The sequence below is a fragment of the Tupaia chinensis genome, unplaced genomic scaffold (assembly GCF_000334495.1).
Source record: "Tupaia chinensis unplaced genomic scaffold, TupChi_1.0 Scaffold000046_3, whole genome shotgun sequence".
Classification (NCBI taxonomy): Eukaryota; Metazoa; Chordata; class Mammalia; order Scandentia; family Tupaiidae; genus Tupaia; species Tupaia belangeri.
Genome location: NW_006159504.1, coordinates 5175153 through 5202801, shown reverse-complemented (window position 1 = coordinate 5202801; position 27649 = coordinate 5175153). Strand labels below are relative to the sequence as shown.

Here is a 27649-nt window from a genome sequence, read left to right as displayed (position 1 = left end):
TGGGGGATGATTTCTCGCTTTCTGTCTCTATGTCTCTCTCTGTCTGGTGAGCACACGTGCCCTATAGCAAAAACCTCTCAAAAAAAAAAAAAAGATAATTCCAATCTCTGTGTCATGTTTAGTATTGGCATTTCGAAATTGCTTTTCTGTCATCCAATTCTCATTTTCTTGCTGTTTTTTGTTTTGTTTTGTTTTGCTTTGTTTTAATTGTATCCTTGACATTTTGGGTGTTACGCTATGCGATTCTGGGATATGTCTGAATCTCGTGATTTAGCAGTCCTTCTCTGACACTGTGCTGTCAGGGAAAAGGGACCATTCCTCTTAATTCTCAAGTGTGGATGGAAGTCCAGTTTACCCATACTACCGTGTTTGACAGACACCCTGGGGAAGAGTACCTCATTACTGTTATGTAGAAATGGGATTTTAGGCTTCTATTGTGTGGTCTCACTTACTTTGGAATGATGCCCTGATTATTACTGGTAAAAGTCTTGGCTTCCCATCAGGCTTATTCTGACACAAACAGGTATGGGGTGTCCTTGTTTTTGCCAGGTGGGTATGGAGGTCCTGGTCCCTCATTTGGTCTTCAATGATATCACCCCAGTATGGAGAAAAAGAGATGCCACTATTTAGATATCAAAGCTTCTCAAGTCACATGGGAGTGGGGGGTTTTCTGTTTTTGTTTTCTTGTGGTGTTTGGCTAGAGTAAGATAGTTATTGTCTGTTTTCTGTCTTTTAGCTAATGCATGAAAGTTTGGCAGTCTGTTTAGAATGTCAACCAGCCACAATATCCACTTAAGCCAAAGACTAAAATTGGTCCATACTGGATTTTTGGCTAGAGAGTTTTTATTGGGGGGGGGGTCATACGTGGGCACAAAGAAACCCCAAAGAACATATAGTTATGTCATTCTTTGGATTCTGGGATCACTAGTTCTTTGCCTCTGTCTGTATCTTTCATTATATTTGTTTTATATGTAATCTCCAGGGTTTTTAGCTATACCTAGTGAGAGATATAGGGAGAAGCAGTCTTCTCTATCTTGAGTTATATTTTAAATTCTTGGCAACTAATGTAATAATTCATTTTGTCATTTAGTTTTAAAGTGAGAGTACTGATTTGAATGACCCACAAGAAACTTGAATGATGACATAAGAAAGGTAAATATTGGGTTTATGAAAGATACTGCTTCAGGCCAGCCCAGAGCATGGTGGCTGGGGCAGCTGGATCTCACATGGCTGAATTTGTGATTCAAGTCCTGGAAAAGCATGCCAAAGATCCTGAGGGGAGGGAGAAGTAGAGGACGAGGAAGTGTGGCATGATCGCTCTGCATGGAGAGTGCTTTCTTACTTTTCCTCTTTGTCTCTGGTGAATGCATGTGCCCTCTGGCAAAAAACTGAACTAAAATAAAATGTTTCTTCACTGTAATAATGAATTAAGCTTTGAAATCCTATCATACTATAACAAGGTAAGTAGAAAGAACACCTCACGTGTTTTAAACATGTAGACATGTACACTGTTTTTACTTTTAAGAAGAAATGATACTGAAAAGATGGTGGCAGAGGAACCTCAGCAGCAGAATCAGGAGCCACTGGGCTGTGACTCCGAGGGTGTTAGCTGTCTGGCCTATGATGAAGCCACCATAGCTCAGCGGGACCAAATTCAGCAAGAGACTGCTGGGCAGAACCCTCTGGTGTCAGAGCGGCATATGCTGAGGATGACAATATCTACCAACAGAAGGTCAAGGATCTCCACATAAAGTACTCATACATCCAGAAGACCAGGCCCAATGACAACTGCTTCTTTCGAGCTTTTGGGTTCTCTCGTTTGAAGGCACTGCTGAATGATAGCAAGGAACTGCAGTGGTTCAAGGCTGTGTCTGCCAAAAGTAAAGAAGACCTGGTGTCCCAGGGCTTCACTGAGTTCACAATAGTGGATTTCCAAAACACATTCATTATCTTATTGAGCAGGTGGAGAAGCAGACCTCTGTAGCAGACCCACTGGCCTCCTTCAATGACCAGAGAACCTCAGATTACCTAGTGGTCTATCTGCGGCTGCTCACCTTAGGCTACCTGCAGCGGGAGAGCAAGTTCTTTGAGCACTTCATTGAGGTGGAGGGTGTAGGGGAGCGGGGATTGTCAAGGAGTTCTGCCAGCAGGAAGTGTAAGCCATGTTCAAGGAGAGCGACCACATCTACATCAACGCATTGGCCCAGGCCCTCAGCGTCTCCATCCAGGTGGAGTACATGGACTGTGGCCAGAGTGGCACCACCAACCCACACATCTTCCCCAAGGGCTCTGAGCCTAAGGTCTACCTCCTCTACCAGCCTGGACACTACGATATCCTCTACAAATAGAGCTGGCCTTGGCTTGCCGCTGCCCTGCCTGCACTCCCCTCTGACAGGCGCTAGACATGTACAGAGGGTGTTTTTGTGGTTGTAAATGGTCTTATTTCACTCCTCCCTGATTCCTGTTGCACAACCTTCCATGTTATATTAAAGGGGGATGTTGGTGGTGAAAACAAAACAACAACAAAAAAACAAAAAGAAATGATACCACTAAAGACTTGTACACAAATGCTCACAGAAGTAATATCTATAAGAGCCCGAAACTGTAAACAACCCAACTGCCACTCAACTAGTAAATTAAAAAATTAAATAAAATAAATCCATATGACTAAATACTATTTGAAAATAGCAGGGAATGAAGTACTGACACACAGCACCATTTGGATGAACCTCAAAAACATTATACTAAGTGAAAAAAAGCCTGTCATAAAAGATCTCATACCAAATGATTCCATTTACAGGCATACTTTTCTTTTTATTGCATTTTATTTTGTTGTTCTCCACAGACTTGCATATTTTTTTTTTTTCCCAAACTGTGGCAACTCTGGCTCAAGCAATTGTACTGTTGTCATTTTTCCAATAGTATACGCTCACTTCATGTCTATGTCTTTGGCAATTCTCACAATATTTCAAACATTTTCCCATTATTGTATCATGAACTGTGACCAGTGATCTTTGATGTTACTACTGTAATTGTTCCGGGGTACCACAAACTGTACTCATGTAAGGTGAACTTAATAAATTGTGTGTGTGTGTGTGTGCGTGCATGTTCTAACTTCTCTAAATTTTCTATTCTTCCATCTTTCTCCTTATCCTCAGGCTTCTCTATTCACTGAGACACAATATTGCAATGATAGCAGTTAACCCTATGATGGTCTCTAAGCATTCATGTGAAAGGAAGATTCATGCATCTTTCCAGTGAACATACAAATCATATGAAAATAAAATGGCTTGATTGCTGATGTGCTGAATGTTTTAGTGGTCTGGATAGAAGAGCAAACCAGCCACAATATTCCCTTAAACTAAAGTGTAATCTATAGCATGATCTTAACTCTCTTCAATTTTGTGAGTGCTGAGGGAGAAGCTGCTGAAGATAAGTTGGAAGCCAACAGAGGTTAACTTGAGATTTAAGGAAAGAAGCCATCTCCACAACATCAAAGTAAAAGGTGAAGCAGCAAGTGTTGTAGCAAGTTATCTAGAAGATCCAGCTAAGGTCAGTGATAATGTGAGTGCCGAGGGAGAAGCTGCTGAAGCCAACAGAGGTTAACTTGAGATTTAAGGAAAGAAGCCATCTCCACAACATCAAAGTAAAAGGTGAAGCAGCAAGTGTTGTAGCAAGTTATCTAGAAGATCCAGCTAAGGTCAGTGATAAAGGTGGCTACACTAAACAACAGATTTTTAGCTCAGACAAAATAGTCTATTTTGGAAGAAGATGCCATCTTGGACTTTCATAGCTACAGAGAAGTCAATACCTGGCTTCAAAGCTTCAAAGCACAGGCTGGCTTTCTCATAGGGGCTAACTGTAGAGAGTAGTTAGTTTGAAAGTTACCAGGGTATTGGGTATTAACAACAGGGAGATAACCATTGACAGCAGGCAGATACTGCTTTTGTATGTAGGCTTTTTTCAATAGCCCTGCTAGAGTAGCTAGCAGAAGCCCATTTCTGCATGTGTCTAAAGGTCACATGTTTCAGACTGGCTGCTCTCTATAGATAAGGAAGCTAATGATTTAAAGTTAAAGCCAATGCTCATTTATCATTCTGAAAATCCTAGAGCCCTTACTCTGTCTGCACTCTATAAATGAAACAACAAAGCCTTGATGACGGCACATCTGTTTACAGCATGGTTTACTGAGTATTTTAAGCTCACTGTTGGAATCTACTATTCAGAAAAAGAGACTCCTATCAAAATATTACAGCTTATTGACAATGCACCTGGTCAACCAAGGGTGCTAAAGGAGATGTACCAGGAGAAGAATGTTGTTTGTATGTCTACTAACACGATATCCATTCTATAGCCCATGGATCAAAAGTCATTTCAACTTTCTAGTCTTTATTATAAGGCTATAGCCTTCATGGTGATTTCTCTGATGGATCCAGGCCATGTAAATTAATACCTTCTGGAAAGATTTTTTAGAAGATTTTAAAAAAGATTTAAAATAATTTTTAAAAGACCATTTTTTAAAAGATATTTTCCCCCATAGGATGTAAAAAATCACTAGAGAGAAACAGAGGGAGCTAGAGACAGAGGGAGATAAGAAATCATCCCTCAGGTGGGGATGGCCATACCACAATCTTCTATCCTCCATTCTCGTCTCGAGATTTGGGGCACACACGCACATGTACCTAGTGTGATTTACAAGTCACTGGGTCTGGGACTTAATCCACGGTGGATGATGACATGGGAATTCAGCACTTTAACTACCATACCATCTGCTGGCCCTGAGGATTTATCTTTCTTGAGCTGTTAAGAATATTTGTAATTCTTGGAAGGAGATTTAAATATCAACATTTCCAGGAGTTTGTAAGAAGTGGATTCCACCCCTCATGGATAATTTAAAGAGGTGCAAGATTTTAGTGGAGAAAGTAACTGTAGAATGGTGGAAATAGCAAAAGAAGGAGAATTAGAAATGAGACTGAATGTGTGAATGAACTATTATAATCTTAGGATAAAATCTGAACAGATGAGGAGTTGCTTCTTAAGAATGAGCAAAGAAAGTGGTTTCTTGAGATGGAGTATATTCCTAGTGAAGATACTGTGAACACTGTTGAAATGACAACAAAGGATTCAGAATATGACATAAGCTTAGTTGACAAAGTAGTAGCAGAGTTTCAGAGGATTAACCCCAAGTTTGAAAGAAGTTCTACTGTGGGTAAGAGGCTATCAAAAAACATCACGTACTACACAGAAATCTTTTATGAAAGGAAGAGTCAATCCATGAGGCAAACTTCATTGTTGTCTTATTTTAAGAAATGGCCACCACCATCTCAACCTTCAGCAACCACCGTCTTGATTAGTCAGCAGCCATCAAATTGAGGTAAGACCTTCCATCAGGAAAAAGATAATGAGCTGCTGAAGACTGAGATAACTGTTAGCATTTCTTAGCAATAAAGTATTTTTGAATTACGGTAAGTACATTTAAAAAAATATAATTCTATTGGACTTAATAGACTACAGTATAGTATAAACATAACTTTCATAAGCACTGGGAAACAAAAATTTTGTATGACTTTATTTATTGCTATTATTTGTTTTATTGTGGTGATCTGGAACCAATTCTGCCATATTTTCAAGATATGCTTGTATATAAAATGTCCAAAATAGGCATATATATATATATATATATATATAAGGTGATGAGGAATTTTATGTTTTTCACCTATCGCTTAGGGCTGTTTTAGGGGTGGGAGACAGAGACAGTTTGTTTCTGGGATGTTCTGAAATTAGAATGGTCTAAGTGTTCTAAAATTAGATTATTATGATCTTTGAACTCTGTGACTATACTAAAAATCATTTGATCATCCATTTTAAATGGGTTAATCTTATGATATGTACATTATATATAAAGCTGTTTAAGAAATAGTCATTCATGCTGGGATATTCCACATAAGGAAGCATGTAGGAAGAACTCCCTCTGCCTTCTATTTTCAATCTAGGCAATTATTTGTGCCTTACTAACCAAAGGTTGGATGATTTGGCCCAAATGGCATGACACAGTTTTGCATACATATTGTCCATGAAAAAAAAAAAACAGTTGAGGGACCAGCAGTTAGCGTAATAGCTATGTCGCTAGACTCCCACGTAGTTGACCGTGGTTCGAGTCCCGGACCTGGTGGCTTAAACTCACGCCGGGCGCGTGTGTGTGCGTGCCCAAGATCCTGAGAAGACAATGGAGGAGAAGGGATTGTGGCATGGCCATCCCCCCTGTGGGGGGGTGATTTCTTGCTTTCTGTCTCTCTGTCTCTCTCTGTCTGTCTGGCAAGTGCACGTGCCCTATAGCAAAAACCTCTCAAAAAAAACCAAAACAGTTGACATACAAATGTTTTTTCAACATGGTAAAAAAGGGGGGCAATGAGGAAGGAATCAAGTGACAAATAGACAGTAAATCTTAAACATATTTACTATCCTAATGACAATAATAATCTGTATATTCTTAAATCTTTGCCAGCTATCTTTCAAGAACATTTAATATTACAACCTTTTGTATTTTGGCTGAGTTTGCCTTCCTTCTAGGTCTAAGCATCATGAGGATGGGGGCTGACCCAGTGTCATTTTTTGTCATCTGGACAGGATTTGGTAGAGCATAGATATTAGGCTTTTTTGGGGGGGTGGGGGGAGAGGTTTTTGCTATCGGGTGCATGCACTCGCCAGAAAGACAGAGAGAGACAGAAAGCGAGAAATCACCCCCCCGGGGGGCGGGATGGCCACCCTGCACTCCCTTCTTCTCCATTCTTCTCTCAGGACCTTGGGCACGCCCACATGTAGTGCGTCCGGTGTGAGTTTAAGTCTCTGGCCAGGTTCAGGACTTGAACCGCAGTCATCTACGTGGGAGTCCAGCAACATAGCCATTATGCCAACTGCTGGTCCCAATACTAGGCTTTGTTATTTGGTATTTCAGGACTCTTGTTTCAGAAAGGAATGCTGAAACATAGAGGAAACCCGGGGCTGTAGGAAGACTGGCCCAAGCAGTAAGCTGTGATGGATAGTTGTCAGAGAAAATCAGGGTATAAACCAAGGGATGATCCCATTCTATCAGAACTCAGCAGATCAGTGCTGTATAATGAGATCCAGGAAAGAGCAGTCACAGGACTGATATTAAACAGGAAAACAAACAAATGCACAAACCAAACTAGCAAAAATGTTGTCTCCATATACTGATTCCAATCTCTTTCCAGTTCTCTCTTGTCCCTGTTCTAGTGAGGTTTTTATTCCTCTTATTCACAAATCAGGTTTTGTTGAGCATACGATAAACTCCACATTACTAAAGCCTGCAGTTAATTCTTGGTACTCTTTGTACCACTTGACATAGGTCACCCTACCTACCTCCTTCCAAAAACACTTGCCTCCCTTGGCTTCCAGGACACCACTCTGTTGATGCACATTTTCCTTACTGCCTCTTTTGCTGGCTCCTCCCCTTCTCTGTGGCTATTATACTTTAGAGTGCCCTGGGCTCCAATCTTAGGCAAATTCCCTTCTCAATTTACATTAACTTTTTGGAAGCTCTAATTCAGATGCATCCAAGCTTTAAATACCATCAGTATGTCAATGAATCTCTCGTCTATGCCTCTAGCATGAACTTCTAGTATATGTACACTTAACTGTCTACTTTATACTTGTACTTGGTAGCTAATGTGTTTTTTTTTAAATTCTAAAACATAATTTTTATTATTTTTTATTTTTGCATTAATTAAATTATTTAATTATTTTTCGATTCATTTTCTTCCATACATTCAATCACATTATTATTTGTCTTACAAAGTGGATATTTCAATAGGTGAACATTACTCCCTAGTACAGTTGATAAAACTACAAAGTATCTTCAACAGATAATACCACACCTCTTTGTGCCATTAATGCTTTGCCTCCCTGTCCCTCCCCCAAATGTCCTTCCTCAGACCCTCCTCTTTCACACACACTGTATCTGGTATTCACATCTATATACTGTACTTTTATATCCTTTAGTCAATTAGTTTCAGTCACAGAGTGTGGACACTATGTACATATTAAGTGGAGACATACAATTCCTCTCCTTCATAGCCTGGCTTGCTTCACTCAGCAGTAAGTCTTCCATATTCATCCGCTTCCTGTCAAATCCAGGGTTTTGTGGGGATCAGCAGTTAGCATAATGGCTATGTCGCTGGACTCCCATGTAGTCGACCACAGTTCACGTCCCAGACCCGGTGGCTTAAAACTCACGCCGGGCGCGTGTGCGTGAGTGTCCAAGATCCCCAGAAGAGAATGGAAGAGAAGGGATTGTGGCGTGGCTAATCCCCCCTGGGGGCTGATTTCTCGCTTTCTGTCTCTCTGTCTCCTTTTGTCTGTCTGGCGAGTGCATGCGCCCTATAGCAAAAACCTCTCCAAAAAAAAAAAAAGCCAGTTTTTTTTTTTTTTTGGCTGAATAGTATTTCATTGAGTATATGTGGCAGTTTTTCTATCCATTCATCTGTTCGTGGGCATTTGGGTTGTTTCCATGACTTAGCAATAGGAATAGTGCCACAATAAACATCGATGTGCAAGCACTTTTCCGATTAAGTATTCTTCTGTCCTTTGGGTAGATACTGAGGAGTGGGATTGCTGGATCATATGGTAGTTTTATTTGTAGATTTTTAAGGAATCTCCAAATTGTTCTCCACAGTGGTTGGACCAATTTACATCCCCACAAGCAGTATAAGAGAGTTCCCCTTTCACCACACCGCCAACACTTATCGTTTTTTTAATGTGGTTTTTAAGATGATGCTTGTCATCCTCTCCCTCGTTAGATCACCATTTCTAAGGTCCTCTTCGTCTGAATAATCAGCAACTGCATTCTTCCTGCGTCACTGGAGAAAATTCTCAAATCTCAGTCTTCCTCATTTATTCCTTTGCTCTTATTCCCCACAGCCAATCCATGTCTAATCCATGCCTAAGTCATCTGCAGATATTCAGTAATATCTGCAGATATTACAGTAAAAATATTCAGAATCGGACTATTTCCACTACCTACATAGTAGCTATTTTGGTCTAGATCATCTTCATTTCTTATTTGGATTATTACAATATTCTCTTAATTGATCTACATGTACTTTTTTGTAACAATCTAATTTAACCCAGTATACTTTTATTTCAACTTGACTCCTTTCCGTATTTCTTTTAGAGCAAGTTTAATGGTAAAAATTCCCTGAGTTTTTGATTAGCTGTAAATATCTTAATTTGTTCCTCAGTTTTTATGGACAGTTTTGTCAGATAAAGATTTTTTTCCACTTTGAATATATCATACCATGCTTCTGGTTTCCAAGGTTTTTAATAAGAAATTGACTGATAATCATAAATGAAGATCCCATCTCTAACAATTGCTTCTGTCTTGCTACTTTGACTATTGTTCCCTGTCTTTGTCTTATGCAGTTTGTTTATAATGTGTCCTGGTGTGAATTTGTCCTAGTTTATACTACTTGTATTGCAATGAAATTCTTGACTTTATAGATTTATCTTTTTCCTCATATTTTGGAAATTTAAAGCCATTATTTACTCAAGAAACTCACTGCTTCTCACCTTTTATTTTCCCCTTCTGGAGCTCCCATAATACATATGCTGGTCACCGAGGGTATTCCTGTGGAATACAGGTCCCTACTCTCTTCATTTTTCCTCAATGCTTTTTTCTTTCTGTTCCTCAACTCTAAAATATCAGTGGTCCTATCATCAAGTTTAATTCTTTTGCCTGCTCAAATCTGTTTTTGAACTTCTCTGGTAAGCCTTTTCCATGTCTATTATTTTAGTTTCAGCACCAGAATTTCTTTTTTTTGTTTCTTTTTCTATTTCCTCTTTATTGATATTCTAATTTTCCTGTCTTCATCCATATCTTCCTCTAGCTATGCATCTTTAAAACAATTGTTTTATGATTTTTGTCTACCAATTTTTTCCCCTTCTGGAGCTCCCATAATACATATGCTGGTCACCGAGGGTATTCCTGTGGAATACAGGTCCCTACTCTCTTCATTTTTCCTCAATGCTTTTTTCTTTCTGTTCCTCAACTCCAAAATATCAGTGGTCCTATCATCAAGTTTAATTCTTTTGCCTGCTCAAATCTGTTTTTGAACTTCTCTGGTAGCCTTTTCCATGTCTATTATTTTAGTTTCAGCACCAGAATTTCTTTTTTTTTTGTTTCTTTTTCTATTTCCTCTTTATTGATATTCTAATTTTCCTGTCTTCATCCATATCTTCCTCTAGCTATGCATCTTTAAAACAATTGTTTTATGATTTTTGTCTACCAATTCTGATATCTGGGCTTCCTTAGGAATATTTTTTTGTTACTTATTTTGTTCCTTTTAATGGGCAACATTTTACTGTTTCTTTGTGTGAACTGAGATTGTTGTTGAAAACTGCATTTGAATCTTATAACTCTAGAAATCTAACTCTTCTGTTTCCCAAAGATTTGCTATTTTTAATTTTTTGATTCGTAGAGTATCACAACAAAGGCTGCTCACCATTTCCATCAGAAACTATAATCGGCAATCAGAACATAGAACCCCAATATATAGAGGACAAAATCCTTATTCTCCACTCTGTTTCCTGTAAGCTGCTCCAGGAATAGGGGTTGCCATCTCTATAACTGCCCACCCACAATGCTGCAGAGTGAGAGATGGGTAGTTGCTATTGTACTAATGGCTGAAACCAATAGAAACTAACTAATATACCAGCCAAGTCTTCCCTAGAAGCTATAAGCATCTGAACAGATTTCAGAACTCCAAGATAATAACTTACTGGTTTTACAATTATTGTCTAGGTGGAGAGACAGACTCCTGACACTTCCTTTTCTCCTGTCTTTCCTCTGGTCAATCTGTATTTTTAACTTCAATTTTTAATACAATATCCAAAGATCCTTTGAAATTTAAGTCAGATTCATTACTTCAACAAGACCCTTCTTTAGTTTCACGTCTCACTTAAAGTTAAAGCCAAAACCTTTACCATGGGCATCAAGGCCCTAAATAACTTGGTGTCCTCTCATTCTAGTCATACTGACCTTCTTATGATTTCTCAAATACTTCAAATACTTCCCATGTACTCTTAACTCAGGAGCTTTACACACACTCTCTCTGCCAGTAACACTCTTGTCTCAAATGTCTGAATATCATTTCTTCTCACTACTTTTAGATCTCTTTGATACTTCCTGATATTAGTTTGTTTTTCTTTCTTTTTTTTTTTTTTGAGAGGTTTTTGCTATAGGGTGCGTGCGCTCGCCAGACAGACAGAGAGAGACAGAGAGATAGAAAGCAGGAAATCACCCCCCAGGGGGGATGGCCACGCCGCAATCCCTTCTCCTCCATTCTCCTCTCGGGATCTTGGGCACGCACGCACACGCGCCCGGCGTGAGTTTAAGCCACCGGGTCCGGGATTCGAACCGCGGTCGACTACATGCGAGTCCAGCGACATAGCCATTACGCTAACTGCTGGTCCCCTGATATAATTTGATTTTTGCATTACGGTCTTGGACTTTTATGGAGAAGTAAATTCTAGTAGTTACAGTGAGGCAGGGTTCATCAGACCCATATATTTGTGTAACTTGGCTATATTAAATGCAGGTAGAAGATCCTTCCTTTAATAGACATTTATCAAGTGTCTGCTAGGCACAAGGCATTGGGGTGTTTCTGGAAATTCAGAGATGAGAAAGAAATTACACTTCTGGTGCTTACTGAACTTAGTGACTGAAGCAACCAATTATGATGCAGTATGAAATGTATGAGAGAGTATATTTCTACAGACAGATATGAGAGCACAGTGAAGCATTCTTAATTTATTCAGTAGGAAATACTGACATAGTAGGAAGGCAAAGATTAAGGGTTTCTGAACTAATTGAATATTGAAGGAAAAATTGATAGTAATGAAAGACAGTGTGTTTGGGCTATGAGGAGGCATCCTGGGAGTGGGGGTGGGGAGACAATAGATGTGAAAATCCAGAGGCACGGGATCAGCAGATGGCATAATGGTTATGTTGCTGGACTCTCATGCAGTTGACTGTGCTTCAAGTCCCAGAACCAGCGGCTTAAAACTCACGCCAGGCACATGTGCATGCATGTCCCATTCCTGAGAGAATGGAGAAAGGACTGCTGCATGATTATTCCTCCTGGGGGGTGATTTTTCACTATTTAATGCAGATCATATCTAACTGGACTTTTAATCTGCACTTTAATGAATGAATGATACCATTCATTCCTATTGCTATCCTGTAAATACAAATGTCCTTACTGTTTCCATAGCCATTCTGTGTAGGCAGTGGAAATTGCAGATGGAGGCTTGTAGCAAACTTAAATGCTACTGTTTCTCTTATCTATACCTTTCATCTCTTCTTTCCTCCATCCCTCTCTGTATTTCTTTCTCTTTTACTTTTTAATAAGTGGTTTATGACAAAGTCATTATTTATGAGGCAAAGTATGCAGTTTCGTGATAATTTTCCTTCTGTGTTGTATCTGTAGACAACATTCTGGAAACCAATTTAGAACCTGTTCTTCCCTAGAGGACCTCTTCCTTTGTTTTTGTTGTTCAGAGCTGAGGCAGGTTCTCAGTAGGAAACCCGATTAGGTGAGGCATCTTCAAATCAGATTAGCTCATGGGTGCCATCTGGGGACATCATGTATGACATAGTCTTGAAACATGTTCAAATTGCACCATGGTGAATAAAGCAGTGGAAGAACGCTTGGTAAGCCACCCATAAAGTTACTTCACTTCCCAGTGGTGGCTTTCTTGTTCGTCCTGTGTTGTGCTGAGTAGCTAGATCGCTAAAGCTAGTTTTTTCACTAGCATTACATCGAAGCAGTAACAAGTAGTGGTGCCTCAGTGAAAAAAAAAAGAGGCCTAGGTCCTGTTTTTTTCATGACAACCATAAGCAAATATTGACTCAGACTTATTACAGAATGATAAATGTCAAGCCATTTCATTTTTAGCAGTACAATAACAACGTTTCCCCTTTCACATTTATAAATGAGAATTTAAGGTTGTTTGGGAGAGAAATGTGTGTTAATTGGTGAAATATTTTTTCTGGGGAATGATGCTAGGTGAATAAGATGATGCAAGGAAAACTCTTCAGGAAGATTTTAGGATTGCAGAGCATGCTCAGAACTGGTTTATTTCTGGCTGTGGTCCCTTTAAGGTGAGATCTGTCTGGTGATCAGCATTATTGTGGATTAAATTAATTGGCTGTACTTAATCCCTGGGTGGATATACTAAGAATAAATTCAAAGACATTCATTTCTTCGCACGAAATGAGCAGGTTACATATCCAGGGACATTTATATAAACTATTCAAACCACTGAAACATCTTTTTGTTTTGTTTTGTTTCCTTTATAAAGAAGAGTTCAAGTTCTGGTACGTACAAAACTATTTGATATCTTCTTTTGAAAATAATGTCTTACTAGTTGTATTTTGTTTTCCACTTTATATCTAGGTTACCTACCTGTGTTCTAGCTAACCATTAGAGAAAGGATAAATGTTCCTAATAATTATTGTCTTCTACTAAATATGCCAGAACATTCATAGTATGCTGATAAGAAAGAAGGAGAGAACTTCAGTTCCAGGAAATCAAGCTGTTCTAGAATATTCAGAAATGAGTAAAGTTTATCTTTTCTTCTGGTTACAAAAGCACCATATACTAATTATAGAAATCTGTACAATACATTAAAGAAGGAATCTGCTTGTAATTCAATGATCTGAGACTGCCACAGTGGATAATTGGTGTATTTCTTAACTTAGCTCTTGGTCCCTAACCTTACCTTACAGAGCGATGAAAACCTGTGAAATGAACTGATTTGCTCATATCAGATCTGTGAATTCCAAATCTGTCAATTTTGTTTTGTTCCACTCTACTTCATTCTTTCTGAATTCCCTGAATTCCTACTATATGACAGAAAATTAAACAAAAAATATAATTACTTAAGTGACACTGGTATTTGTAAATATGCTATCTGGTTTGTCAAGGAGAGGAGTGAAGGTATAGCCCTTCTGGTAGAAGCAACTATTTAGCTTTGGGCAGCATAGACTCAAGTCTATAGTTGGTTGAGACCAGGGATGACACAGATAAGCCTAACCACAGTTGGACCTAGCGAACCAAAGGGTGTTAAAATCTATGTAATCTTAAAATACAATGAAAGTATTCATGATAGTTCCATGGTCCAACTTTCAGCAATGAAGAGGTTTAGCAGAGAAGAGGGGAGAAGGTTGGTAGTGACCCAGACAAATCATTAGAAACAGAATTTAATACAATTTGGGCTGGAGGCAAAGAGATTTTGTTAACCAGCTTCCTTGTCAACTTCAGAACTCAGCGATGAGGACAGTGGAGGGCCTTAAGATTTCACGGTGTCCATTTTTTTTCCCTTTCCTACTTCTACTTTAGCCCAAATTTCCCACAGAATTAAAACCATTTTAGGATGCTTAGTTTGTTCATTTCCTAGGTAGCCCTTAACTGTATTATTGCCTTATCCCTTCAGAAGGCACAGAATAAACATTATTAAAAATGTATGTATAGAAACATTGCTTAATTTTCACCTGATTTCTAATTGGTTTTTTAAACTGGCTAAGAAAAGATCATAATTAATACAGGGTAAGTTAAAGTTGTGGAGCACTAACAGCTGCTGCATAGGCCGCAACTCAATGACCAAGTGCTGATCTTGTTCAAGTGCACTGGCTAGATGTTGCACTCTCTCTTCCTGCCATACTCTGATTCCTCAGGTTGTATTAGACATTCCTTCTTAATATTCTCTTGGTAGCCCAGCTCTTTACAAACTTCTCACATGAGCTGTAGGAACTGCATATGTCAGGGCAAAGACCAATTCTTCCTTAGGAAGGAATTTGGTTTGCACCCCTTCTGGATGATGACAACAAGCACTGAACAAACATCCATCTTTCAGTCAACCATAATACCAAATCTTCATCATGTTCTGTGTTTTTGACACAATGCCCACCCTTTAGGCCCTAAACCTTCTCCCACATTTATGCAGAATCTGAATTCTCTCTTAAACTGTCCCCTATGATCTTTAGGACTTCCCAGAGATTCTCTTACATACAATTGGGATCATGTGAACTTGCATTTTTCTTATATTTTTGCCACAGCCTTCTTACTAAGGCATTGCTAACACCTTGCTATAAGTACTTTCTCTGCAAATGCTCTGCCACTGTTGAAACTCTGGCATCCTCCCAGGGCATGGTATTTTCAGTTCTCCCCTTCATACATTAGACTCAAAAACCAGTGTTCAGGGCCTGGTAGCAGTAGGATAGGGACAACTGGGGCCTCTTCTTCCCTCCTATTGTCTTTATCTTCCATGTTCACTCTCCTGTTCCTAGCACACAATCTCTTCCTCTTATTTTTGCAAAAACAAACAATTCCCTCTTCCTCCCACATAAACCTTAGCATATAGGCTCATATAAACATTTTCCAAAAGTGTTCACCAGGTTAATGGTTCTCAAAACAGTGAGATCCAGGGACCAGCAGATGGTGTGGTGGTTATGTCACTGGACTCCTATATGGCAGACCATGGTTTGAGTACCAGACCCAGAGGCTTGAAACTCATGCTGGGCACATGTGTGTGCATGCCCAGAATCCGAAGAGGAGAATGGAGAAGGGATTGTGATTTGGCCATCTGCTCTGGGGTGATTTCTTGCTTTCTGTCTCTCTGTATCTATGGCAAACACACATGCTCTGTAGCAAAAAATATCTCTAAAACAAAACAAAACAAAACAAAACCCAGTGAGAGCCAAGCAAAAAAATGAGTAACATTAAAAGTCACACAATGCACTTATATACAGATAAATACCCATTCCCAAAATTCAGTGAAAAATGTGTCTCAAATACTCTTCATGTAAAATAAGTTCAAATAAACAGAAAGGAAACTAACCTAAAAAGTAATAGGAGGTAAAGAGTTTTGAACGAGCTCCTTCTTAGAGGTGGTAAGGGCATGGAAGTTAAGCAGCATGCCCAAGGTCAGACTGGTTTATCAGAGGAGGATGAGAGGAGGCTGTAGTTTTGCTGATTCCATTACAAAGCCGGATTCTCCAACCCCTGGCGTTAAGTATCATAATTTCTTTAAACCTTTGGAGAAGGGAGAAGAGGGAGGCATCTAAATTCTAGGCTGAATTTCCAGTGTTTTCTAAAAATGTTACATATAAATAAGATTTGGAAATCACATGAGAGATGTATGAATCATCTTAGATAACAACTCGCAAACATTTAAGTAGGTGATTCGGGCCAGATTTATAGCTGATGTATAACGTGCCTTTTCCATCTCTATAATACCAATTACATCTATTGCATTTATTCCATCTCTCTTTGAGTCTGCAGGCCTTTCTTCCTTTGTGAAGACACTAATAATTAAGTCGATTTACAACATAAAAAAGTCATGAAATACTATAAAAGAAAAGCAATCCCAGAAACAAAAAAACCCTTCCATAAGCTGTCCATTTATCAACCAGGCTCTGGCAACATTCAGAAGTGGAAAAAGAAAACCTTTGTGGTTTGCTGAGAATGGCTCTTCTTGAATTCCCTCCTGAAGTTTTTACTAGTATAAGCAGTACTCACACTGCACTGTTTTTAGTAGCCTATACCAATGCTGTCACTCATCAAAGGACATTAGTGCAATGTATCCCAAATGATTTGCCTGCATTTTCCCCAATCTGCAGTGAAAACATTGGATACTATGTTAATATGCCCCTAAGTAAAGGATCTATGCAAAACACTCCTCCCACAACTTACTCTAAGGTACATTTCCCTCCATTTGGTTCTATCCAACAACCCAGACTTCCAAAAGGTTTCTTCTTTGTCCTTTCCCTTTGACTGCCTGGACATGTGGGATTAAAGTGAGCTGCAAAACTCTCTTTTCTTACTGATGGTGTCCGATTTTCCCTTTTGTTATTTATTTATTTTGAAAGAGATCTTTGCTATAAGGCACGTGTGTTTGCTGGAGAGAAAGAGACAGAGAGAGAGAAAGTGAGAAGTCGCTTCCCAGGAGGGGTGACCATGCCACAGTATCTTCTCCCACATTTTCCTCTTGGGATTTTGGGCAGGCACCCACATGCATCTGACATGAGTTTCAAGCTGCTGCGTTCAGGACATGAACTGCAGTTTGCCATGTGGGAGTACAGTGCCACAACCACTATGCCAGCTGCTGGCCTTCTTTTTGTCATTTTTTAAAAAAAAATATGCAATAATGGCCATTAATTTTAAAGATTTATGAAGATTAGCAATATATAAAAAATTCAAATATCATCCATAGCTGTAATCCAGAGATAACCATCATTGACACTGGGCTTTATATATTTCTGGACTTCTCCCCATTCATATAATAAATATTTAAACACAAAAATTAACGTCATAGCACATGTGTTTAAAAAACTGCTTTTTCACTTAGTAATATGTCATGATCACCTCTCTCTGCTAAAAATATAGATCTATAAAACCATGTTTGATAGTTGCATAGTTTTCCACTGCATGGGTATAGGTACCATCATCTATTTACTTAGGTCCTTATTAGTGTCTTTAGGTGTTTAGTTTTTAAATTATAAATATCCTTATTTAATTGTTTTATTTGTGTCTTTTTATTGTCTCAAAATTATCTTCTTAAATTAGCAGGCATAGTGAATGAATGATTGAGTAGATGAATAAACGAATTACTAAATTCCAAGGAGTACCCCGGATGTCTGTAGCTATAATTAGCACACGTTAGCATTTTAAAGTATTCTCTCTGGTTATTCTGGACATGATCATTTTCTTTCCTCCAGGTCCCAGCCAAAATGAGTGAAACCCCTTCTACTAGCTTCTCCATGATTCATCCGACTTCTTCTGAAGGTCAAGTTCCCTCTGCTCGCCCTCTGAGCCTCACTCATCCTGTTGTGGCCAAGCGGATCAGCTTCTACAAGAGCGGAGACCCCCAATTTGGAGGGGTTAGGGTGGTGGTGAACCCTCGATCCTTTAAGTCCTTTGATGCTTTGCTGGATAACTTGTCTGGGAAGGTGCCCCTACCTTTTGGGGTGAGGAACATCAGCACCCCTCGGGGAAGGCACAGCATCACGAGCCTGGAGGAGTTGGAGGATGGTGAGTCCTACCTGTGTTCCCACAGCAGGAAGGTAAAGCCGGTTGACTTGGACAAGGCCCGACGACGCCCACGACCCTGGCTCAGCAGCCGGGCTCTCAGTGCGCATGCGCAAGGCCGTCCAGCGGCGGCCCCAGCAGCCACCCCCAGCATGCCTCGCGGCCCGCGGAGGCTCTTGGTCTTCAAGAACGGAGAACCCCGGACGAGGCGTGCAGTCCTTGTTAGCAGGAGGTCTACTCAGAGCTTCGAGACCTTTCTGCAGCACCTGACGGAGGTCATGCAGTTCCCGGTGATCAAGCTGTACGCCACGGACGGAAGGAAGGTGAGCGCTGCTGGTGCCCTTCAGGCCTGCGCCGACGTTTGTGCAGGATGTGCATTGCGGCCCCCTTGAGTGTGTGCCATCTGTGACGGCGTCTTTGGTCCTCCCGCAGACCTGATACGGTGTCAACCAGAGAGTCTCCTTTTACCCCTTTGCGCCTTCTGTCTTCTCTGGGCACTGACTTATATTCTGTTTTGGAACAGAATCCAGTCTCAAAAGTATTGCTTGGAAGAAGTGGCCAAGAGTAGTATCCACCTCAATAGAGAAAGCATTTTCCTAGATCCCTGCTGGACGGTCAGTAGTCCACAGCATGTCCACAGGAGCTCACCTTCCCGCCCTGCTGCGACTGCCAGGCGGTCTCCCAGCTGTCTCTTGGTGGCTGTTTGGCTGCAGATGCTGTTAACGGTGGGAAATACTGCATGCCTTTTAAAGATTTCTTTAGTTATGCTGAAGACCAGCCTGTCTCTTTCTAGCCATATGTAGGCCCAGGAAGGTTGCAGGAGTCCGGGTACTCACGTTTGAGTCTTCCTGTTTCTTTGTGAAAATAATTAGTGCCTGGGTCTAATGGCTATGTCGCTGGACTCCCATGTAGTTGACCGCGCGAGTTCCGGACCCGGTGGCTTAAACTCATGCCGGGCTTGTGTGCGTGTGTGTCCAAGATCTGGAGAGGAGAAGGGATTGTGGTGTGGCCATCTCCCTGGGAGACGATTTTTTGCTTTCTTTTTTTCTCTGTCTTTCTGGTGAGCCCAGGCGCCCTATAGCGAAAACCACGGGGGTGGGGGGGATAGTGCCTAAGAAAATGCGTGGTGATTATCTCTTGGAAGCCTGGGAGGTTGTTGAATTGATTCAATGAAAGTTATGGAATTACGACCTGCTAAGACTGCAACTTGCTCATGCTAGGACCGTGACTTTGGTTTCTTCTAGGTTCCCAGTCTCCAGGCAGTGATCCTGAGCTCTGGAGCCGTGGTGGCAGCAGGAAGGGAGCCATTTAAACCAGGAAATTATGACATCCAAAAATACATACTTCCTGCTAGATTACCGGGGATCTCTCAGCACGTGAATCCCAAGGGAAAAGCTAGGTCAGAACGCAGAAAGAGTAAGTCATTTATAAATATATAGCTTTTGTTTTTAACTCTGAGATTTGTTTTGCCTTAACGAAAAAGCCATGCTTAAATGATCAATTCTTTCATTACAGAAGATAAGATATGAGAGTAATGAAAATGTTCTAGAGTGAAATTGGTTTTATTTATAGTTGTAAATGACATCTCTGGTAGTTGCAGAGTTTTCTCTAAATATTACCATGCAGTATTTGTAGCTGAGCTCAATAGGTTAATAGGGTGACTATTTTTTCAAATCTACATTATACGCATGGCCTTCCTAGGTTATTTCTATAAAAATTGTAGGTTCTAAAATCCAATTATTTATTTAAAAAGATTTATGCAGCCAATTCGCGTTGGTTATCAGTAACCTAAGATCTGTTGCAAAATGTAGCATTGTCCTTTGGAAAGTGGAAAATGAAGGCCTCTCACCTAAGATAATGGAACAGTCTGGGAAATCCCTGTGGAGCATGGCTAATTTCATCATTGTACTTCATATTTCTAGGTACTTACCTATTGGCAAGCATGTTCAAACTTATATAGATTACTGAAAAGAATTTAATTGATTTAAGAAGCAGGAATATCAAGGTTAATACTAAAAAGACACAATATAAAGTTAACCAATATTTGGGCATATCTAGCTTTGTTCTCTTTGTTCCTTCTATCAAATCAGCTGCACTGATCTTACAAAGTGAATGATAAATTAATAATTATTCCTTGATTAACCCAATCTTAAGTAAATTCTGAAAATGTTTGTTTTAATAAGGCTACAGATATATTTCTTGGGTATGCACAGGTATGAAAATGAATACCATGGTAAGTTGTTAGTTGCCTAATTTGAATATCTAAACAGTACTTGGTTAGACTGTAGGTCCAGTATTGTTAAGTAAATAAAAGAATAAAACCTACAAAAAACCCAGTAGTTCTGATATAATCTTAGCAATTTCTACTTTGTACATTTCTTTTTAGAATTACCTTAGAAGATTTATTAAAATTTTATGAATCTACTTATTGAAGTAGAATTTTAAGTGACTTTTTAAGTGTGTTTTGAAGAGATGTACCAGACATTACAGTAAGTTTTCTCAGTCATTGAATGCATAGAGCTCAGAAACATATCAATAACATTTTACTATGAGATTCAGAAAATGATACTTTTCATACTAATTATTTCCTTTTTTTCTTCTTTCTTTGCTGCTTGTTCATTGGATATTTAAAACTTCTCTTTCCCATTGTATTTTTGTGTGGACATTTTCATTGTGAAAATCTTAAAAGTGAGCAAACAGGTGCCTTCAAGCCCGAGGTCCCAGATTAATTCTGTTTCTTCCGACAAAACAAATAATAATAATTGCTACTTGGACTATTCTTTTGCTCCTGAAAATTACTTGGCATTAGAAAAAAAAGATTCTCAGAATTTATTGATATATCCTTCTAAAGATGACATTGAGAAATCAGTTATTTTTAATCAAGATGGAACTATGACAGTTGAGATGAAAATTCGATTCAAGATAAAAGAGGAGGAAACTGTAAAATGGACAACTACTGTCAGTAGAGGTGGTCTTTCTAATAATGATGAAAAGAATGAGATAAGCAGTTTGCCAGGAAGAACTGATGATCTGTCGTCTGGTTTAAAATTGGAAGCATGTTCATTGTTTGCAGATGTCTCCCTTCTGGAGAAAGGCAATAATCAAGACGGAAGTTTAGTACATGAGTCAAACACTCAAGTGACAGATCAAGAGACTGAGACTTGTAGTTCTGCTAGTTGGGATAATGCTACTCTGGACAGAGATATCATTCAAGGAACTCAGGATCAAGTGAAGCATAATTTTTATAGGCCCCCTACACCTGGGCCAAGGAGAGTGAGACCAAAGAAATCTGTAATAGGGAGTGTGACCTTAGTATCTGAAACTGAGGTAGAAGAGAAAACAATTAGGCAGTTTTCCTATAGTAACGAAAGGGAAAGCGGGGAAAACAAATCTGAGTATCACATGATTACACATTCTTGTAGTAAAATGTCATCAGTATCTAACAAACCAGTAGTTGTTCAGATCGATAATAATGAGAACATGGAGTCATCTTTAGAAAGAAAAAAGGAAAGCACAGTGCTCAAGTCAAGTGCAATAAGTGCTGGTGTAATAGAAATTACAAATCAGAAGATGCTAGAGATGTCTCATAATAGTGACTTACCATCAGCTGTATCAGAGAATTCAATGGTGAAGGAGGATGTAGGTGATAGTGTATTATCAGACAACAAAACTGGTATCAAGAACTTCAGAACTTATAAGAATACAAATGATAGTTTCAGTGCTACTTCAACAGATTCAACTCGCTCCTCAAGTAAGAACTCTGGAACATACAAAAATATTTCTGAGGCTCTATCTTCAGTAGGATCCTCTGCTGTTACCACAAGAATTGACAGACTAACTAATGAATTTGCTCAGTGTGGTTTAACAAGGCTTCCAGAAAATGAAAAACAGATTTTGTCATCTCTTGTCAGAAAAAAGAAGAAGAAATCTCAGCAGCAAGTGATAAATTCCAAGTATCAGCCTGGGGAGATTACAACCAAAAGAATCCCCATTAAGAGTGAGAGAATAAACATAAGAGATAAAACTGCACAAGAATCCATATTGCTAGATTCACACAGTTTCCGTAAAGGAGGGTTACTTTCTGAGAAAGAGCTCCATGCAAGTGATATGGTAATTGAATCAAATCATTTTTCTTCCAAGAATAGTAATAACACAATTTCCAAGAATTTTCATAGAAATAAATCAAATAGTACTACAAATCCTAATGTTCAAGGACTCTTAACCAGGAGAAAATCCAGATCACTAAAGAAAGTAAGCTTAGGACGACCTAAGAAAAGAGAAATTGGCCAAATAGAAAAAGCATTTCCCCACAATGACTCTAAATATTGTAAAAGTACTTTTGAAAATCAAAGTTTATTTAATGTGTTTAACCTCATTGAACAAAAACCCAAAGATTTTTGTGAATCACAACCTCAAGAAGAAGTGGTATCTGGTTATTTAAGAGGAATGGCAAAGAAGAGTCTAGTTGCAAAAGTTAAGGATTTACATATAAAAAGCCAGAAAAAACAAAAAGGAGGTAAATTGAAATTAGGTGCTATTGTAAATAAACAACATGGTACTTCCTTAGCTTCTTTACAAAATGCTGATTTTCCTGAGGATATTGCCCAACATTCCATTCCAAATTATGTACAGAGATGGTTACAGAACATAAACCCATATCCAACTTTAAAACCTATAAAATCATCTCCACTATGCAAAAATGAAAGGAGCCTGACAGGTTATAACAATAATGGTTTTCCTGGAAATAATCCCCATACAAGTTGTGGAGAAGGAAATAATTTTGTTATGGAAAATAATAAACATGTAACTGAAAATATCAGTTTGACAGGCGATAGTCTATGTAAAGACGTAGAGGACTCTCTTTTTGCCAAAGATAATGGTGAAGAATTTACTGAAGATCTCCATGGGAGCCAGGTTGGATCTGCCAATGATGCTTGCTTGGTTTCCCCACATGAATACTGTACTTTGTCACAGTCAGCTGTTAATAACCATAATATTAAAAGTACAGTATCTGCTGAAAATTCAGGATCAGATAAGGTAAGTCGTGTTTACCAAGAAATAAACCAAGCTACAAAAGGCCAAAGTGTAGAGGCTGCCATTCAGGTAGATCCTATAGAAGAGGATACTCCGAAAGACCTCTTACCAGTCTTGTTTCATCAACTGCAAACTTCAGCTCCTAGTATTCACAAGACTCAGAATGGCATTGTTCAAATGCGAAGGTCACTTGCAGATGTGTCCTTTCCTTCTGTAATGTGTAATTCATCCACTAATCTCCTTTTAGCATGGCTTCTGGTGTTAAATCTAAAGGGAAACATGAATAGCTTCTGTCCAGGTGATGCTCATGAGGCTACCAGCAAATCTTCAGAAACACTTGCATTGCTGGAGATTCTAAAGCACGTTGCCATTACAGAGGAAGCTGATGATTTGAAGGCTGCTGTTGCCAGTTTAATGGAGTCAACCACAAGTTACTTTGGACTTGTGGAGAAAGAACAAGATATGGTTCCAATAGGTTTTTCCACAAATTGTCCCATTGTTAACATTCAGAAAGTTCCTAAGTGTGATGAAAATGAAAAAGCAAATATCCCTTCTTTGGATGGAGGCTACTCTACCAGTGAGGCTGATGTACCTGAAGTCTGTGTTTCAGAGGTGAATTGCTCTCCATTTGAGTTGTGTACTGTGAGTAACACTTACACTCCAAAAGACACTTGTAACTCCCATGAGACTTTTTTTCCTAGTGACAGTTATGCCATGAGTCAGACCTCCATGAATAAGGCTTGTTTCCTAGAAGATACCTGTTCACTTGCTGATGCTGTGTTTCTTCAAGAAGCTTATGCTCTAAAGGAGAATGATGTCTATGGAACAGCTTACCCGTTTGATGAGACCTACATTCCTATTGAAGTCTGCCATGCTACTGATGATTTAAATTCCGAAGAAAACATATATACTGATAACTTGGAATTAACTGAAGAGTTAGAAAAAGTTGATGAATTTCAGAAAGACCTAAGTATTTTGGCAGACTCTGGGTATGAAACTAGCTTTAATACATTGATTTCCCATCAAAATGACAGTAATGTAAGCCCTTGTGGCCTTTTTCTAAATGAAACTGAACCAGAATTTCATAAGAATCATAATCCTATAGAGGAATTTCAAAATTGTTCACTAAAGGAAGTTCAGGATGAAAATGCATACACATCTTTTGATAAGGAAGAATCAAAGACTTCTGAAGATCCAAGCTCAGTAACCAACAGCATGACATCAAACGAAAGACACAATATTTCAGAATTGGAATCTTATGAAGAACTAGAAAACCAGGATGCTGATATCTTTAACACAGTGGTATGTGGAGGAGAGCAAGCTATTGAAGAATCAATTTCAAAAGAGTTATTAGCCAGTAAAAATTTAGAATTGATAGATATTTCTGATAGGAGCATTATAGAAGAAGAAAGAAGGAATGGTATAAGTTGTCAGACAATTAGTAGTAGGCTAGCAACACCACCGTCTTTAGATTTTTGTTATGATTCTAAGCAAAATACTGAAAAAGAGGTCAATGAAGGAGAAACTGAGATGAGAGTAAAAATGATGGTGAAAAACATGGATGCTGGAAGTTATTCAGAGTCCTCTCTTGACTTAAAAAAATGCTTCAAGAGTCCAGTGACTTCTGATTGGTCTGACTATAGACCAGATAGTGAGAGTGAACAGCCCTATAAAACATCTAGTGATGGCCCCAGTGACAGTAGTGAGATTGCTCAAGAGAAAGAGTACAATAGAGGATTCGTTAAAAGGGCAGTAGAAAAGCTTTACAGTAAAGCAGAAATCATTAAACCTTTTATTCCAGGATCTACAAACAGATCTCAGGTTCGTCCTTGCAATGAGATTGAATTTCATTGTTCTAGGAAACCAGGTTTTTATGATTCTGAAGGCCAGTCATTTGGGTCTTCTGATCAAGTATCTAGTAGTTCACCTATGTTGCAGGAATTCCAGGAGGAAAGACAAGATAAATGTGACATTAGTGATGTGAGGAACAATTATGGGGACCACACTGTGGAATATGGTACAAAACCGAATGATCATAACAGACCTCTTGGAGACTTAGAGGAAGGAGTATTGATTGACAAAGGCAAGTGGCTCCTGAGAGAAAATCATTTGCTAAGAGTGTCATCTCCTGAAAATCCTGGAATGTATGGCAATTTAGACACTACATCAGTGGATACCCTACTTGATAATAACAGCAATGAGGTACCATATTCACATTTTGGAAATTTGGCCCCAGGTCCAAGTATGGCTGAACTATCTTCTTCAGAACTGGAGGAACTGACTCAACCCCTTGAACTAAAATGTAGTTATTTTAACATGCCTCATGCTAGTGATTCAGAACCTTTTTGTGATGATTTGCTAGATGTTCAGAATAAAACCCATGCCAAGGAGAGAGTACCAAGTCATTATACAGAGGCGATGGGTAATCATCGGTCAGAAACAGTATGCACATCTGTTACTCATGCTTTTTTGCCTGCTGGTAACAAAGTCCACCCTGCCTCTGAAGATGCTGTTAAAAACCAGCCTTTGCCGGGCAATAGTATGATTCGTGGTACTCTTCAGGAAGGCGACTCTTTGGATAAGCTCTATGCTATTTGTGGCCAACATTGTCCAATATTAACTGTTATTATTCAACCTGTAAATGAGGAAGATAGAGGATTTGCATATCGTAAAGATTCAGATATTGAAAATTCCTTGGATTTCCACTTATGGATGAAAATATACCCATATTTACTACAGTCAAACAAAAATATGTTCAAGGACAAGAACAATGAAACAAATATGAGAAAAGAATTTATTGATAATGCCAAGGGCAATCTATTTGATCAGTTTTACCTTAATAACTCACTTGGCTTGATGGATAAAAGAAAAACCCCAAAAAGAATGAAGTTTTTGGACCTAATGGGAGAAAGTAATTTACAGACATTTCAGTCCTATTTAAACAAAAGGTTTTGTATGAATATCTTGCACACATTTTTAGTTGTGGATGATATGAATTCAAATACGTGGGTCTCCAGTAATCAGACAAATCAGATCTTTAAAACAGTTGATGAGAATAACAACTTCTTAAATAACAAATTCCAGAGCCAAAGAGTAAGTCTTTACTCACTAGTAAGAGAAAATACCAGTCATCATTTCTCCTTTGAAATGGTTGGTCAAGCCTGCCTGTTAGATAATTGCCAAACTGAGACATTCTTAAATATTAGCAACAGAAGTATTTTAAAAATACTTTATATTTTTGAGGGTGAAAACCTTTTCATTTGGGAAGAGGAAAACCAATTAAGTTTAAATGATTTTGAATGCTGTAATGAACAAGAAGATTTATAACTTCAAAATCAGCATAGCCCTTCTTTGTTAGGATGTTTTTTTTCCCCCCATAATAAGAAGTCCATGGGATGGATATGAACCATAAAACCTCAAGAATTTCCTACTTCTTCAAAATAAGCTTACTCTAGAAAACTTACCCTTGGGTAAGCTGTTTGGACTTTACTATTCCTTTGTTTTTTATTTTTTCAACTCTTACAGACTTGGTTTCAGTTATTTTATTTTGGAGAGTTTTATGTCACTTAATTCTGAACTCCTGATTTCCTAGATCTATGATTTTTTGCTTAGGGCATCAATAATGTGCTAAGGATAAGAATTAATATTTTCTTTTTAATGTTATCAGCTTGATATAAAAATACATTGGTGAATAAATTGGATGTAACCTCAAAGTACTTCATTTATTAATTTTTAACTACTGATTTGATAAAAGGGGTGATTTTTAAGATCTCTTTAACAATTTCAAAGTTTCAAAGTGCCAAATGTCTACTGAATCCAGTTCCATCAGAACATTTATTTAATGAAGTTACACACATTTCCATGGGACAGGAGTCACTATTTTTTATGAATAGAAAATAGTACTCCACCACTACACTGCCTCTCTAGTACTTTTAGTAAAAATTAAAATCTTTTAGCATTAGTATTTTGTTAGGAAATCCATAGGTCAGAAAGATAGGGGAAAAGTTTAAGGCATAATCTATGAAGGAAAATTTAAAAAGTTGAAACGACTGAACCTGGAAAAGGAAAAAGAATGGTAGCTTGAGATGCTCTTCAAATCGAAAAAGAATTACTGTGAAGAATTTGACAGATTTCTTTTCTGTTTACCTGCATTAATAAAAGATTTATTTAGATGTAAATAATAACATTGTTGTCTAAAAGGTAGTTAGATTTGATTAGATTATGAACTATAAATTCTCTTGAATAATTGTAGTATATTGCTTGGGTGTTAACCAGAAACCAGAAAAATTTCTTACATCTCATGACTGTATGATGGTATAACACGCAGTCGTGGACTGCGTGATGGTATAACACGCAGTCGTGGACTGTATGATGGTATAACACGTGGACTGCATGATGGTATAACACGCAGTCGTGGACTGTGTGATGGTATAACACACAGTCATGGACTGCGTGATGGTATAACACGCAGTCGTGGACTGCATGATGGTATAACACGCAGTCGTGGACTG

At 38.7% G+C, this 27649-nt stretch overlaps 1 protein-coding gene, 1 long non-coding RNA gene and 1 pseudogene across 2 annotated transcripts in view; 2 read left to right on the top strand and 1 right to left on the bottom strand.

Moving 5' to 3' along the window:
* LOC102497319 (uncharacterized) overlaps positions 1–18189 on the bottom strand; it is a 66059-nt gene extending 47870 nt beyond the window's left edge. Inside the window, exon 1 of the long non-coding RNA XR_333367.1 lies at positions 18119–18189. This is a non-coding gene — a long non-coding RNA (uncharacterized LOC102497319). The remainder of the gene's footprint in view (positions 1–18118) is intronic.
* Positions 1545–2348, top strand: LOC102496890 (ubiquitin thioesterase OTUB1 pseudogene; annotated as a pseudogene).
* On the top strand, positions 17711–26465 carry RP1 (RP1 axonemal microtubule associated). The gene is made up of 3 exons (XM_027773848.1): positions 17711–18427; positions 19349–19520; positions 20794–26465. The coding sequence occupies exons 1-3, from the start codon at positions 17807–17809 to the stop codon at positions 26463–26465; spliced, it is 6465 nt and encodes a 2154-aa protein (XP_027629649.1). The 5' UTR covers positions 17711–17806.
* Positions 26466–27649: the final 1184 nt, after the last annotated feature.